The 14992-nt window shown below is 35.4% G+C and overlaps 1 protein-coding gene across 5 annotated transcripts in view; it reads left to right on the plus strand.

Annotated features, from left to right (window-relative positions):
• The window catches only part of LOC149080571 (rho family-interacting cell polarization regulator 2-like), a 185943-nt gene that overhangs the window by 131111 nt on the left and 39840 nt on the right, over positions 1-14992 (plus strand). For all 5 annotated transcript variants that reach the window (XM_089239709.1, XM_089239708.1, XM_089239707.1 and 2 more), the window contains one exon: positions 6910-7047. In XM_089239709.1, coding sequence (XP_089095835.1) covers positions 6910-7047 — 138 coding nt within the window. The remainder of the gene's footprint in view (positions 1-6909; positions 7048-14992) is intronic.

The following is a 14992-nucleotide window of genomic DNA, read 5'->3' on the forward strand; positions in this document are numbered from 1 at the left end:
AAACAAGAATTTCAAAATAAGAATTTCGAGAGATAAAAATTTCTAGTTTGATTATTTCGATGAACTTAAAATCAATTCCAAAAAGCGCATAAGATTTTAGTCACTTTTTCTGCCCATGCTTTTGGTAGTTAGTCAATTTCATCTTTATGTCATCATCTACTGCCAAAATGTCAGACACAGCAGGGAAAATGAATGAGTTCATCGCATTCAATTTTCTCGTGTAGGACAATTCTATATTGCCTCCCAAACTCTTATCTTTGATAACTTGTCCAACATATAAAATATTTTTTCTTTTTCCATCTTTCAAGCCAACTAGGATATAGTCATTTACTTTTAATTTGCTCTTATCAAGTCTTCCGATGATCTCCTGATGATGAACCATTAGCTTTAAACACTTCTGAACTAAAAGAATGATCATGATCAATCATTGCCTTTTCATTTTTCCTTACGTTTATGTTCCTGTTGTTTTTAAAAATCAGCTTCTTACACATTTACTTTTTTGCATTTGTTTTGCTGCAGCTGTTTTTTGTATTGAGTGCTTGTTAGCCACATAGCATCTTGTTGCTTTTTTGTGGCTTCGTAAAGGAGCCTGAGGTAGCAGTAAAACAGTTTGAAGCAATTCCACAAGTTTCCTGGGCTTTTGCTGTTATGCAATTGTGGTATTCACATCCCATGCTCCACTGGTGGCCGAGCCAATCCGTTGCTTCCCATTTGTACCCATTATCTGCTGGGATTTCTTTTTGAACTTTGAAGACCAGACACACCCCGCTTCCGGTTTTTTGACTGTTAATATATTTATTCTGGCTCGCAACGCAAAATTCATCACTATAAGACTTGATCGCTCCGATTTCAAATCATTCAACTAGATACTGAAATGCAACCCATCATCCCAGATTCCAATTATTATTATTTTTTTATTACTTCTACCATCCTTGTTGACCATGCAAAATTTCATGTACATATCTCAAAAACTTTTTGAGAAAAAAAAAATGTTTTCTTACTTCATGAATGGCGTCTCTAAGGCTAACCATTCAAGCAATATTATTTATGAAAATATATCATAACTTTGCAGATTTTCAATATATTCAAATGAAATTTGCACTAAAATGCACACAAAAAATGCAGATTATGAATAGAAAAGAAAATGTAAACCTTATAGAGGAAAAAAGTTGTTTAAATTAAATTAAATTTATTATCTCGTGGCGGACCGAATCAAAAGCACCACAAATGTCTATGGAAACTATGGCCGTTACTTGACCTCGTTGATGTCCAGTCGTGATCTCTTCCATCAGTGATTCTACTGTTTTTTCTGCCGAGCCACCTGTACGAAATCCGAACTGTCTTGGGCTAAGCCAGTCTGCCTTCTCTAGATAGTAGGTGATTCGTTGCACCACCAATTTTTCTAGGACTTTCCCCATTGAAGAGAGTAAACAGATGGGGCAATACGACTACAGCACCCCTGGATCCCTATCTTTCTTTTTGGACTGCAGTGTAGCCACTCTCATCACCGTTAAATACTTGTGAACCATTTAGCATGTGTTTGTTCACTAATTTTTCTAAAAGGTCAAAGAATTGTGCCACCCTTTCATCATTGAACTCTCTCATTCACATTAAAACATAATTATAATAGTGTGTAATAAAATCAGATGACACCGCTTTGTTTAGATCCCTAAATTGGACCAGTCTAAATAAGGCAACATTAACTGGTCCAATTAAGAAAACATTGCCATTTTGTAAATGGCAGCTCATTACAAATGACCATAAAGATATGTTTTAATTGCTTATTATTAAAAAAACTATCAAAGGGCTAGGAAATATACAGTAAATAACAAACAGCACTTTCCTCTGAATTAAGTTTTTTAAGCCTTAAGAAAAGGTGAGGAAATATAGTAACAAATAGCTGTAATAAAGTCAGTGTGTAATCATACGAAGACAAAATACAACTGGAAATATCAAAAATGTGCTATGCACACTGGGTGGGTCACCGTTCTATGTAAAAAAAAATTTCAAATTTCTATCTGGCACAGCATGAAAAGGGTGCCAAATGAAGCCTTTAGCTCACATATAAGTTTTTTTAAGAATGGGTTATCATCTTCTGCCTCCGGATTGACTTTAAAGAATACATATTTTGAAAAAAAATAACTTTTGTGATGCGTTGTCACAGTAAGGTTTAAAAAAAATATTTTAATTTGTGTCTATAAAACAAATACAAATTGCATGAGTATTTTTAATTTTTTAGAAGAAAAAGTTCTTAAAAACTGCATTCATATAATTATCATCATATTTCAAATAGCGTGGAAATCCTTCTTACTATTCTATTTCGGCACAGCGTTTCGAGACTGTTTGATTTTTTATGAAGCTTTCTCTCTCAGATTTTTTTCACAATGTGGCTGAAGTTTCTGTAACAGTCTTGACCACGTTTTCAGCAGTTTGTGTTTGACAGGGCAGGCGTAGTGAAGGCAGTTCTCCTGATTTTTGGACGACAAACAGTTGGATGTCTTCATCAGTATGGATTTCAATATTGGTAGATCAGATATATTCTACTTCTGCCAGTCAATGAGATCAATGTAATATGATCTACATCAGGATCTACAATAGGAAGTTGAAACAGTCGGAGTCTATTTTTCTGAGCTGCTAGTTCACGGATGTGCGGTTCAGAGTCAGTCAGCATTGAGATCAATGAATTTTCAGGGTGTGTAAAGTGTTTCTTTGAGAGAGAAAGAACTAAAAGATATATTTTGCCTTTCATTTCTGCGTGTAAATACCTAGTTACAGCGATGAGCTTGAACTGGTGCTGTGTTCCATCTTTATAAGAAGGGTGAGTTCTGATAGCAGACCAGTTGAAGCATAAAACTTGACGACATACATTGCTAGAATTATTAAATTTTCAGAAGGACATTCCATTGAAACGTACAAACGTAGAATTCGATTAGCATGAGTTAGCCATCAGGCCCGAGACATTTTGCCTGGCGATTTGTTTGCTAAATCCTTAGGCCTTTTGAAACTGCTGAGACTATTCTGTACAAATATGTTTGGTCTGTGCCAGGGCTGTCATTTCAAGTTTTTCCAGGGGGACAAAGAACATGAACTTAATGTATTTATAATTTTATATATATAGTTGTATGCATATATATACCATTTTTAGTGTATTTTCAAAAGCCAGGGGGACAATGGCCCCGATCCCCCCAAAATGACGGGCCTGGTCTGTGCTAACACTTTGAATAGAAAACTTGGGTAACTCTGTTTAACTTGAAATGAAACACTAATGTTTTTTTTTTCACAAATTTCTACATTTTTGCAGATTCTCCCTGAAAATGTTTTGGGTCCCGATGTGCTGCCATCAATATGTAGAAACAATTGTTGGAATGGTAAATCATTCATATGCAGTAAACAGATAATCCACCGCAATGGCTTATCTGACCTTTTTTCAAGCAGACGTATGACACCTCCATATTTACCAACGTTCACATTAGTTCCACGTCACACCCAACTGCCACTAAAGACTCCATAGATATTTCTTGATTCCAAGAAGAAATCGAGCATTGCTTGTTCTATGCATTCAGATGTGCCAGAAGCTGGTGCTTCAACACTGGTTCCATTATCAATGGAATATGCTCTTCAAGAATGTTCTGTCTATACATTTTTCTGATATATTTAAAGTTTTATCCTTCCGTGTGTCCGTTGAAGTATAAAGCAGCTATTTGTAGGACTTTGGTTGCTCGTTGATCGATTAGGAAGTTTTTCTCTCTGACAGGTTTTTTTTTTTTTGTATTTGGGGCAAATGCACTCTTCGATGTTCTTACACTTGCAAGATGAAATAAATTTCGAACAATAATTTATGGCGAAACTCTTCTAATTGCTTCGGTATTTTAGGGTGTGATTTTAAAAGATTTTTGTATTTCATACATGATACGCCTTTAACATCACTTTCACTCGTTTATGTTGGACAGACGGAATGGGAACTCTTGACCGTATTACTTTTTGCCACGACATACATAACATAACATAATCAATGTCCTCTAGTTCTTGACATGTGGACTCTTTATTAGTTTCATTATCATGTTTTATCTTATGACGGTTCCACTCATAGAACTTCATAACATCTTCGTAGGTTGGTAACACATTGTATTTAATGTTACTCGAATCGCGAAATAACGGACATTTCCACTTTGAACAAGTATGATCCATGATGAAAATGGCAAAAACGAGCACGAAACAAACTTGTTTTATTTCAGTTATACTGGGAAACATGGGTGTCGCTTGCTCACGCGTAGTGTCTTCCTAGACTCTCCTCCACTCTACCCACCCATCCACACCTATAACGTGTCTATGTTTGACTAAATTGTCTATGTTTGTCGAAAGTAACGTAATTGGTCAAAACCCTAACTGAAACCTACCTTGAAAAAAAAATATCGAAGAAATCAAAAAATCGATATCAATCCGAAGGCAGTTACGCTAATCAGAATGTAAAAAAAAACGTGTTATTTTGAGACCATTTAGCACTTTTTTATCGCTGTGCCCCTTAAAAAATGTAAATTTTATTTTTTTGACCCACCCTAGCACACTTTTTCAGTAGCCCTGCCCTCTGGTATCAAGTAAATGTATTAATCAATTTGTATTTTTGAGAACAAGAGGTTGTCCGAATTAGGCTACTTTCCCCTAAATACAGTACTTAAAAGTGCATTTTTTGGTGGTACCAATTACACTAATTTAGAAAAGGTGCAAATAAAAGCAGAAATTTGATGACACATGATGATAATGTTGCTTCTCTGTATGACAATAATCAGTCAATATCCTCAATGGCATTTTTTCGTGGTTGAAAAGAGAAATATACTTCATACCTACTCTCTTATCTGTAAGTACAGTAATATCCTGTTTCCCTTTTATTGGTTTTTTTACTTTTCTACTTTTTTTCCTTCCTTTCTCTAACATGCCATTACGTTAGAACTAAGTTATCATATTTATCGCTGATTCGTCAAACAGATCATTCACATTTCTTCTCGCTTGTAAGTGGAACGGTTAATAAATGAATGAAGTTGATTGAAATCACTGATTCATCATCACCAAGCCAAAATCACTGAAGCTATATTTATCGAATTTGGTCAGTAGTTTTATTTCATGACATAAAGACTCACTAAGAAGAGGGTTTTTTGAAATTTGGCCTCCTAAACAGGTCATAAGGGATGCCGAGCCGAAACCGTTGAAGCTATAATTATGAAATTTGGTGAGTGATTTTATTTAATGATGTAAGTACTAAGTAAGAAGGGATTTTTTGAAATTTGAACCCAAAGGGGGTCCAAAGGTTCTGTAGAGAAATCACGCGAGCCGAAACTGCTGAAGCTTCAAATATGAAATTTGGTCAGTATTAATTTTATAATGTAAACACCCACTAAAATAGGATTTCTGAAAATTCAACCCCCTAAGAGGGATCATGATAGGTTCAAATGCTGTATGGGCAATTCATCACTGAGTAATTTTCAGTTTACCAAATCCAGGCAAGCGAAGCTGAGAGTAACAGCTGGTAGACAATAAAAATTTAATAATTCCAAACAAATTTCAGCTACAAGTGTTGATGAATCCCTCCTCCTGCTTCAAATATGTTGATGTTACAGTAGTATATGTAAATAAGTGGTGCTATATATCAGCACTATCACATTGGCTATAAGACTTGAGCTCCATTGTATATACAGTAGACTCTTGATAATCCAGCATTTTTAGGCAGGTGTTCTTCAAATATAGAAAACGAAAATATGCCACTGTATTTCAGTGCGCAGAAGTTTGTTATTTAAATTTAAATAGACTTTTTCAACTAACTTCCAGTAATCCGGCTCACGTTAGTCCGATATGTGCCGGATTAGCAAGAGTCTACTATATATCTCAGAAATATATAAATAGAAATAAGAACTCAACAGGCTCGCTTCCCCTTAGGGGTCCATTTGTCATGTTACAATATATTTCATGTTGCAAAACAAAGAAAAGCTTGCTAGAACTGATTATAATCCATGTTCAAATATTTGTTGAAATTTTAACAGCAACTCTAATGATTGGCACAAAATATCCAAATGTACATTATAACAAAGAGCTACTGCATTTTTCCGAACTTCCCATGTTATCTTGTACTCAAACTGCTGATTTTTTTCCCTTAATTATCCAGTCATTTCAAGGAAAAAAACATCCAATTAAACAAGTAGTTTCAACAGTAAATTAAATAGGAAAATCAAGGGAAATTCATAAAATTCAAGTTATCCAAAACAACTTCGACAGTATTTCAATGTTTTGCAATATAATACAATGTAATAACTTGCATATAATTAGCTGTAACATATGATGCAAATTTGACTACTTTGAGAAACAATATTGTAGTGTCTGTAGTTTCGTATAATCCACATATGGAAATTTCATTCATCAATAATGAAATCTCAAAGAATGAAAGGAGTGGTTTCTCTCATTTTTGTAGACTAAATGTCCATTTTTATACTCTCACCCAAATGTCATCTATAAGATCATCAAAAATATATTTTGTACAAATTAATTTCGAAATTATTTATTACTATTCCAACCTGTTTGAAAACAGTTGTAGATAAGATGCAGTAGTTTATAATCCATCCAAAAAATTTGTTTTATTCATGTATATTAGCTGAGATTATATACAGAAAAAATATGCTAAATAATATTTTACTTATGCAAAACTAATTCTCATATTTAACAATATCTTTTTTTGTTTGAGGATAAACACTGTTCTAGCAAACTAATCATTTGCTTTGTTATGTTAAAAACTGAGACGAAGCTGGACTGGAAGAGATCTCGGCAACGAGATAAGTCCAGTGGCGAAGTCCTGGCATGCATTCATTCATTCATGTTAAAAAAATTTATGTATATGATTCAAGAATGTTTTTTTTTAATTTTTAGTGGCTGCACGTATTCTTTGCCAAATCTTAGGTAGAAAATCTTTTAGTCCAGAAACCATTGTGACAGCTCATCAGTTCAGATTGTATTTCAGTGAAAAAAACTCACTTCATTCTCTCATTGAAGATGCTGTTAAGGAAGGTAAAGAAAAATAAATAGATAATTTATCGAATTAGATTAGTAATTTAAGCTTTTTTTTTTTTTAAATTCAGGATCAGGTACTGATTTATATGATATATACATATACGGGTAAACTTAAGTCTGTTTCATCTTGAATAACTCGTGAGCCATTGGTTATAAAAACATATTTCCAATTGAGGAGCATATTTTCAAAAAGGAAATATGCACTTTCTGAAATGCACTTTTTAACGGTTTATGAATCTTTGGAACAACATATGCACCTTTTTCACACACTTTAATTTTTTTTTTTTTCATATCTTGATAACAAGCACCCATGGACAGAAGACTTTGTCTACTAACAAAGAGTGTCTGTTAATGGATAGTAAGATACATTGAGTCCCATCAGTTTAATTCAAAATTGTATTCGTTAAAGAAGTATAACATGTATAGAAGTATAGCAGTTTTTATTCAAAGAAATAACATGATGTGGAACATTAAAAACTTAAAAATTAAGACATTTCTTCACGAGCGCACAGCGCCGTAGTATTGAGCTGAAGGCAGAACTGAAGTGTGTGTGCAGAGGTAGATCTTCCTTTATATATGGCAGCTCGTGATAACGATGTATTGATAAGGTCATCATGGGGAATCAATGTCACTAGCATCTTTGCATACCAGATCGTAACACCCCTCTCCTCCAGCTACAGCAGTACGAGTAAGAATCGCTGAGAATCAGGATCTTGCATCGCTGAAAAGGTCCAGCAAAGTCAATATGTGGATCCTTGACCAGGGGACCCTAGTCACCACCTAAGGGTGCACAGGAGAATGTGGAGGAGCATGTTTCGTCTCTTGACAAGGTGAACAACCAGCAACGTGATTTTGGGCATCAAAGTCTATTTGCAGCCACCATACGTAGCAGCGTGCCAAGCTTTTCATATGTTCCACTCCTGGATAAGCGAGATGAAGCTGACGTAAAATCATTGAATATCCCTGTGCAGGCACCACCAGTACCATCTTAACACATGGGCTCACCCGAGCACGGCCCAGGACCTCATGAGAAGAGGGCCTCACAAAAGTGAGAACTGGTTGAAATTTTTGAGAATTTTTCACGTAGGGCCTGAGAAAAACCACTTGGCCTGGGGCCCATGGTGCTCTGAAGACAGCCCTGGGCACCATCCACTCGATTTCCCCACAGTGGACAGTTCTTATGAACTTCTCATTTCATTTTTTTTTTGTATCCTATGTATATAATATGACAAGTATAAGATAACAGATGTGAGATGGCATGGGGGGGGGGCAATTGCTTTTAAAATATACCTCCATCCTAATATGTGTACATTCACCCGTCTTAACGAAACCTAGAAACTTTTCTCCAACTCCCATCTTGTGTGAAATCATCACAAAATTTGTTAATTGTGACAGTATCCAATTGTCCGGGAAAAATATGTTGTAAAAATTTTGTATGTTTTTTTTTTGACACAAAATAAAGTGTTCCAGACTCTGCCACGAAGCTTTGCTGGAAGAGATCTCGCCAATGGGATAAGTCCAGTGGCAAAGTTCTGCCATTCATTCAGTTCTTATAAACTGACCACTCATTTCACTTTGAGGAAAATGCTCTGAATTCCGAACTTAATCTAGTGTCTGGCCATCCTTTTAGAACAAAATTGAAGATCCTTGAATGAATAAGATCACGTAAGGTAATTTTTGCTATGTCTCTTGCACTGCCCGGAGGACAAGCCAGGTCTTTTATAAAAAGAAACTCTGTGGGTGGTGGAACCCTAAACTCGAGACTAGGCTGTGGTAGCCTACTCAAGGCATCTGCATGACCTAGCTTTTTTCCTGAACAATGTAGGAGATCAAAATCTTACGCATTTAGCATCAACGACCATCGCAACATTGTGGAGATATTATATCAGGGGTAGGTTTTGTCCTAAACAGTCCTAACAATGGCTGGTGGTCAGTAATGATCGTGAACCTATGGCCATATAGGTAGTATTGAAATTTTTTGAGAGACACCTTATATGATCGACAGGGCCTCCTCATCAATCTGTGCATAATTACGTTCCATAGAACTTAAAGTTCGTGAAGAAAAAGCAACAGGAACCTCCTTTCCATCTGGCATTTGCCTGGAAGCTTTTCGCCTGGAGGTCTGACAGAACGTTTCTAGCCTTACAGTGTACGGGAGGAAAATTAGAACCAATAGCTAGACTAACTGTAGGCCCTGTGTAAGTTTTCAAGTCCTTTTCATAAACGTCTGAAAACTCGACAACAACGCCCTGTACAGGATCGGAAACATAATTTATGCTGCTGAAACCAATACCAAGAGGAGGGAACCACGAACAACCCAATATATTGAAACAGCGGGCATTGGCAATCAAAAGTTCCAATTTTTAATCATCGTTTTTGAACTGAATTTGCACCTCACATTTTCCGACAAGTTTTATTTAATTCTTTTGAAAATCTCATAATTTCACAGAAGTATGAAATATTTTGTGTCTATTAGAGCCAAACAAGGAACTCCCGAAAAGTATCGAATGAAATAATGCAATAGTATGATCCTGAATCCATCAATAATTCTTTTCCATCTAATGTTTCACAAATATTTTGTTTGAGCGAGTTAATTTGAATTACGGTATTTAAGGAATAATCATCATTATTATTCAGAGGAACTATATCAACATCATTTATTTTTTTTAAACTTACGAGAACTCTATTTTTTACGATATAACTTTTCAATGTGACCTTTGACCCTGTGTGATCTACAAATTAGGTTTTTGAAATGGCAAATGACGATCATGCATTTCACCACTACCAAAACAAGCCTTTTCTGAATTTTGAAATTTTCCCCCTTTTTTCCTGCATTTCCACCTTATCCACAAAACCCGTATTCCAACCATGAGCACCCATTTGGGAATGCATCTGTTGAGCTTACGATGAGGCTGATTCATTGGTCAAGGCCCTAGACACAACCGTTTGAAGAGTCAATTCCAATTCGGGTAACAACCACTTCTGAACAGTGCTGTCTTAACGCATGGGCCCACCCGTGGGCCTAGGGAATGAGAGGCCTAGCAAAAATGAGAACCGGTTTAAATTTTCGAGAGTTTGCCAGGTAGGGCCTCAGAAAAATCACTTGGCCTGGGGACCCATAATGCTCTTAAGACGACTCTGCTAGCGATAGTTAATAATATTAATTTATTCTAAAGAAGTATAACATGATGTGGAACATTAAAAACAGTTAAAAGTTAAGATATTTCTTCACGAGCACACAGCGCAATGGTATTGAACTGAAGTGTGTGTGCAGAGGAAGATCTTCCTTTATATATGGCAGCTCGTGATAACGATGTATTGATGAGGTCATCATGGGGAATCAATGTCACTAGCATCCAATTTGCATACCATTAACATTGTTTTTTTAATGTTTGAGGACAGATTATTATAGTTGATAAGGTTTTCGGGCCATCATAGATTCTATGGCTGGCAGCATAACAACTGTTTTCAATATGCTGCCAGCCATAGAATCAACTGACCAATCGCAAAACAATAGTGTGGGTCAAGCCACTTATGTACGTAAATACAACCTGAGACTCCGGAAAACTTCACTTTGATCCAGTTTATCTATTCTCCTGATGATGCCAACCACTAGTGTTGGGGAAACGTTGAGAACTAACTCAAACGGACGACGGTCTTCGAACCCGAAAAAACAATTTTCATCAACAGATTTTTTTTTTGTCTTCAATTGATGTTTATATTTTTTTTAATATGAATATTTACATTGTGTTTTGCCTTCATTTTATGGATATTTGAATTTGTTTAGTTTTCATAATATGAATATTTTATGTTCATTTCAAATGATTCATTGCATCGTTGAGTGATCGAGAGCAAAAATAGTGTTTCTTGAATATTGATATATTGTTTCGAAAATTATTTTTTTGTTTAAATTCTGAAAAAAAGAAATGGCTTTCCTTGGAAAGGTAAAAAGCATGATTTTATAGAACTTGCTGAAGAGTTGGCTGAAATTGTACCATCTTCGAGTATAGTTTCAAAAATAAAACAAATTATTACCAAAAGTAAAACTATACTTTTTCGATGTATATATTAGGGTGGGTCAAAAAAAGTTTTTTTTTCAAATCCCTATAGTGCGGGAAAGTTGCTTCCTTTAAAAAAAAAAAAAAAAAAAAAATTTTTTTTAATTGGTTGATATCTTTCGGTCAAGTATCGTACTTGAAGTTTGAGGTAATATGCAGCACTCAAAGACTAGGTAAAGGTGAATTCAGACAGAATTGTTTTACAAAGAATTGAAAAAGAAGAAAGAGTGTGAGTTGGAAATGAAGTGACTTAAAATGTCAAATTGCAAATGAGGCTGCAGTTTTGAGAGACAGAATTTTTCAAGAAAGAATTGAAAGAGAGGAACAGAGGCAGCTTGTTAATGATGAAACTAGAATATCATATTAAAACAAAAGCTGCATTATTTGCAGAAGCAAAGAATCATAAGGAAGTTGAAATTCATATGATGAATGCTGTGCAGACTCTAGTTCAAACTAAATGGTCCACACATGAAAGTTACTCTCAAGAAGCAGGTAAAATAAACCCTGAAGTTGACCAAAAGGATGAAGTTGAACAAAATTCTGAATTTGACAAAAATGATGGTGAAAAAACCTTAAGTCAACCAAAATGAAGTGCCAATTTATAAAAGAAAACAACGTTCTACTTTCAATAGAGACTTTTGAATTAAATGTTACAAAAATCTCTTGAAAAGCATCTTTGAATGAACGATTGGATAGTGGTCAAATAAAAAATATGATGTTAAGGGTCCAAAAACTAGCTGAAAAATTGGTTGCACTTAATCCGTCTACTGTTTTAATTATAGGTTATAATAACTGCAATATTATCCAAGTTAAATTGAGATTTAAAGCCCAAAATAAAATGTTAGGGGACCCTCAGGATTGGGTCAATTCCAGGACCACTATTAGCAGCTGCGGAGCCCATAGAGAAAATGATCCGTGGAACTCGTTCAACTTGCAAATAACTCTCGCTTATTTGTTGTATTATTTAGAATAATCATTATCATTTATATTGTTGAAACATATAGCTACTTTGTTCTTTTGTATGTTTATTCTGTGTTTATTACCACACATGCAGGACTCCTTCAAGAAAGGGACCATGTGTTTCCACAACTGTCACACACCCCTAAGGGCGACTCTGGCAAATTTAATCGAATACTAAATAATTATGTAAAATACATAGGAGCTATGGTTGTTTACAGTGCATTTATGATGAAAATAAAATTTTAAAAATGGTGCCCCAGAGTCCTGTCTGCTCCTACCCCACGTTGTACGAGCCATGACATCAATTGATGACTTCTTGTGACAGTCATCGGCCAGCTATACATATAAAATGCAGTTTAATGTCTGAGCGAAATATGTTGTGCGAAGCATGTGAAGAAGCAAATTTATAATTTTTCTCTGCTTTTTTAATATGGGCTACATTCATCTGAAACAAAATCATTCACGACTAACACCATCAGGTCAAAGCAAAGTTGGCAACACAAAACTCCCTATCTCTCAGATCACTTATTTGAGATAATAAGCCTGAAAGTTGAGGGGGTTGCTTTCTGATGATAATCTATACCGAGAGTTGGAAAATTCTAAAAAGAGCAATACTTTTGTTCTTAATGCTCAAAATATCCAAGTTTTGCAGATTGTGGCTTCTGAAATTCACTAATAAACTTAAAACTGTGTTAAAATAAGTATTTATGGCTGGAAAAGTTTTAAAAAGGCATTTTTTACAAAAAAAAAGGCATTTATGGCATTTTGCTTCAACTTCCGGGCTCTAGTAATTACATAACTAGTCACGAAAATTGACATGTTCAAAATCTGACTTTTGGGAGAAATCCAGCATAACTGATCATGATTATAGCATAGATCTGATGTACATCTCTTGCTTCATGTCTACATACTGTAGTTGAGGCCTCGATAACAAGTTTGATATATCTTTCGACTGTCTAAATGTAACAGGGAAACTTTTAGATGCCTCTGATGTGGTTAGCATAGGAATTGGTGAATGATATATCATTACCACATACTTCCCGTAGCAATAGGGGAGCATACAAAAGGAAAGTATTCCAGTAATTTCAGTGTAATCGGTAGCTTCAAAGTTTATCTTAGGTAGCTCTAAAAGTATGATAGTTTTTCCTTTAGAGGCGAATTGTCTTGCTTTTAAAGTTCTATATCCAAGCTCTCCTGCATGTGTTCTCTGTCATCAACAATTGTAGACAACAGTAAATTTTCAGGGTGTGCAAAGAACGCATTGCGTTCAATGACTGGATTAACAGCTTGTAAGTAGGTTGTGAAATAAATACTGCAATGCTTGAACTGCTGGAAAAACATGTTTAGTATGTGACTAAAATACTTGTTCTTTTTCATGTGGAACCACACAGGCATATATGATTCCAAGATGAAGAGAACTTCATGTTCTCTGAAGGATTAGGCTAACTTATGAAGGTCTACAACCTTAGCCCTATATTGGCCGCATTTAGCCATGTAGAATATGACAGATGACCTGGATCTCTAATTGGCAAATCTTGTAGACTGTTCTGACTTTATTGTTTTGGATATGTCAGATAAATACAGTTCTGATGGTCTTTGCTCAGCATCTTTCTGTGTGCTTCTATAATCAAACAATCTACAGATTCATACTCTACCACAGGGAGCTTTCACACATATTAAGCTGTTATTCAATGGGCCCAAAAAAGATTTTGGCCCTGTGGTTGCACCATCTATATCTGTGGTTCCCAACTTTGAGGCGCAAATGCGAGTTGATCCTCCTCTTGTTTAAAAGTCTTGCCTCAGAAAGCAACAGACCTACAATGCCACAAATATTCAATCATTTCACTTTGCTCATAATTTCAAATATAGATGGCAGCACTCAAAATTCCCACACAACACTACTTATGCACTCAGACTTAGGTACACACACTTTGTTCCAGACTCTGTAACGAAGGTGGGCTGGAAGAGATCTCGGCAATGGGGTAAGTCTGGTGGCAGACTCACGATCCACTGTAGTGGTCTTCCGACATGCTCCAGTCACACGCAGGCAGTCGAGAGATGTTAAGTTGGTACTGAGGCTTCAACTAAAGTATGTGGACATGAAGCTAGAGATAGCTATATCAGATCTACACTGTTATCAAAATTAGTCATACCTGATTTCTCCCAAAAGTCAGACTTCAAACGTGTATACTTGGAAAAGAAACACTGGAAAAAACTGTAAACTACGGAATCCTAGTTGTTTGATGTAAGTAGTTTTAAAATATTATGTAAATTACACATGCGCACACCTACTTAGGATGGCTGATTGAGTAGGGTGTGGGTGGAACTCGACATGCAGCTACCTCCTTGTGATGAATTCTAGGTCATTTTTTTCTGACAAAATGAGCGAAGAGCTGCACAATGAAACTCGAAAAAATTTGGTTAATCCCTGTTTTTCGAACACTCTGCATGACTAATCTAATAACCATTAGAATATTAATGATGTTTTAATTTATGGAACCATAAAATAATCACAACAAACTTTTGAGTGTTGATTGTAGAATTTTTAGTAATATTAAAAAATTTAAGAAAAATGTTCAATTTCATCAATTTCCATAAACTTAAAGTATAATGCACAAACGGAAGGTATCAACCAATTATAATTTATATGAACATAATTTATGTTGTTTTTTCTTATTGTTAAAGGTTGCAACTTTTCTGCACTATAACGATTTGAAAATAAAATCATTTTTTTCGACCCACTCTAGTGTACATATTTACTTGAACATTGTTATAAGAAAACTTTTCCCTCTTCTTTTTTTGAAAAGTTTTCCCAGAGAGGGAAGGAATTTAGACTAACGATTTAAGGAGATGCCGCTTCGAGCGCAAACTTTTGTCTAGAGGAGAATTGGTTATTAGAAGTTGACAGTCATGATGGTGATTGG

This window comes from Pholcus phalangioides, unplaced genomic scaffold (assembly GCF_987345545.1).
Source record: "Pholcus phalangioides strain wild (caught in Gottingen) unplaced genomic scaffold, Ppha-v1.0 ptg000011l_1, whole genome shotgun sequence".
NCBI classification, from domain to species: domain Eukaryota; kingdom Metazoa; phylum Arthropoda; class Arachnida; order Araneae; family Pholcidae; genus Pholcus; species Pholcus phalangioides.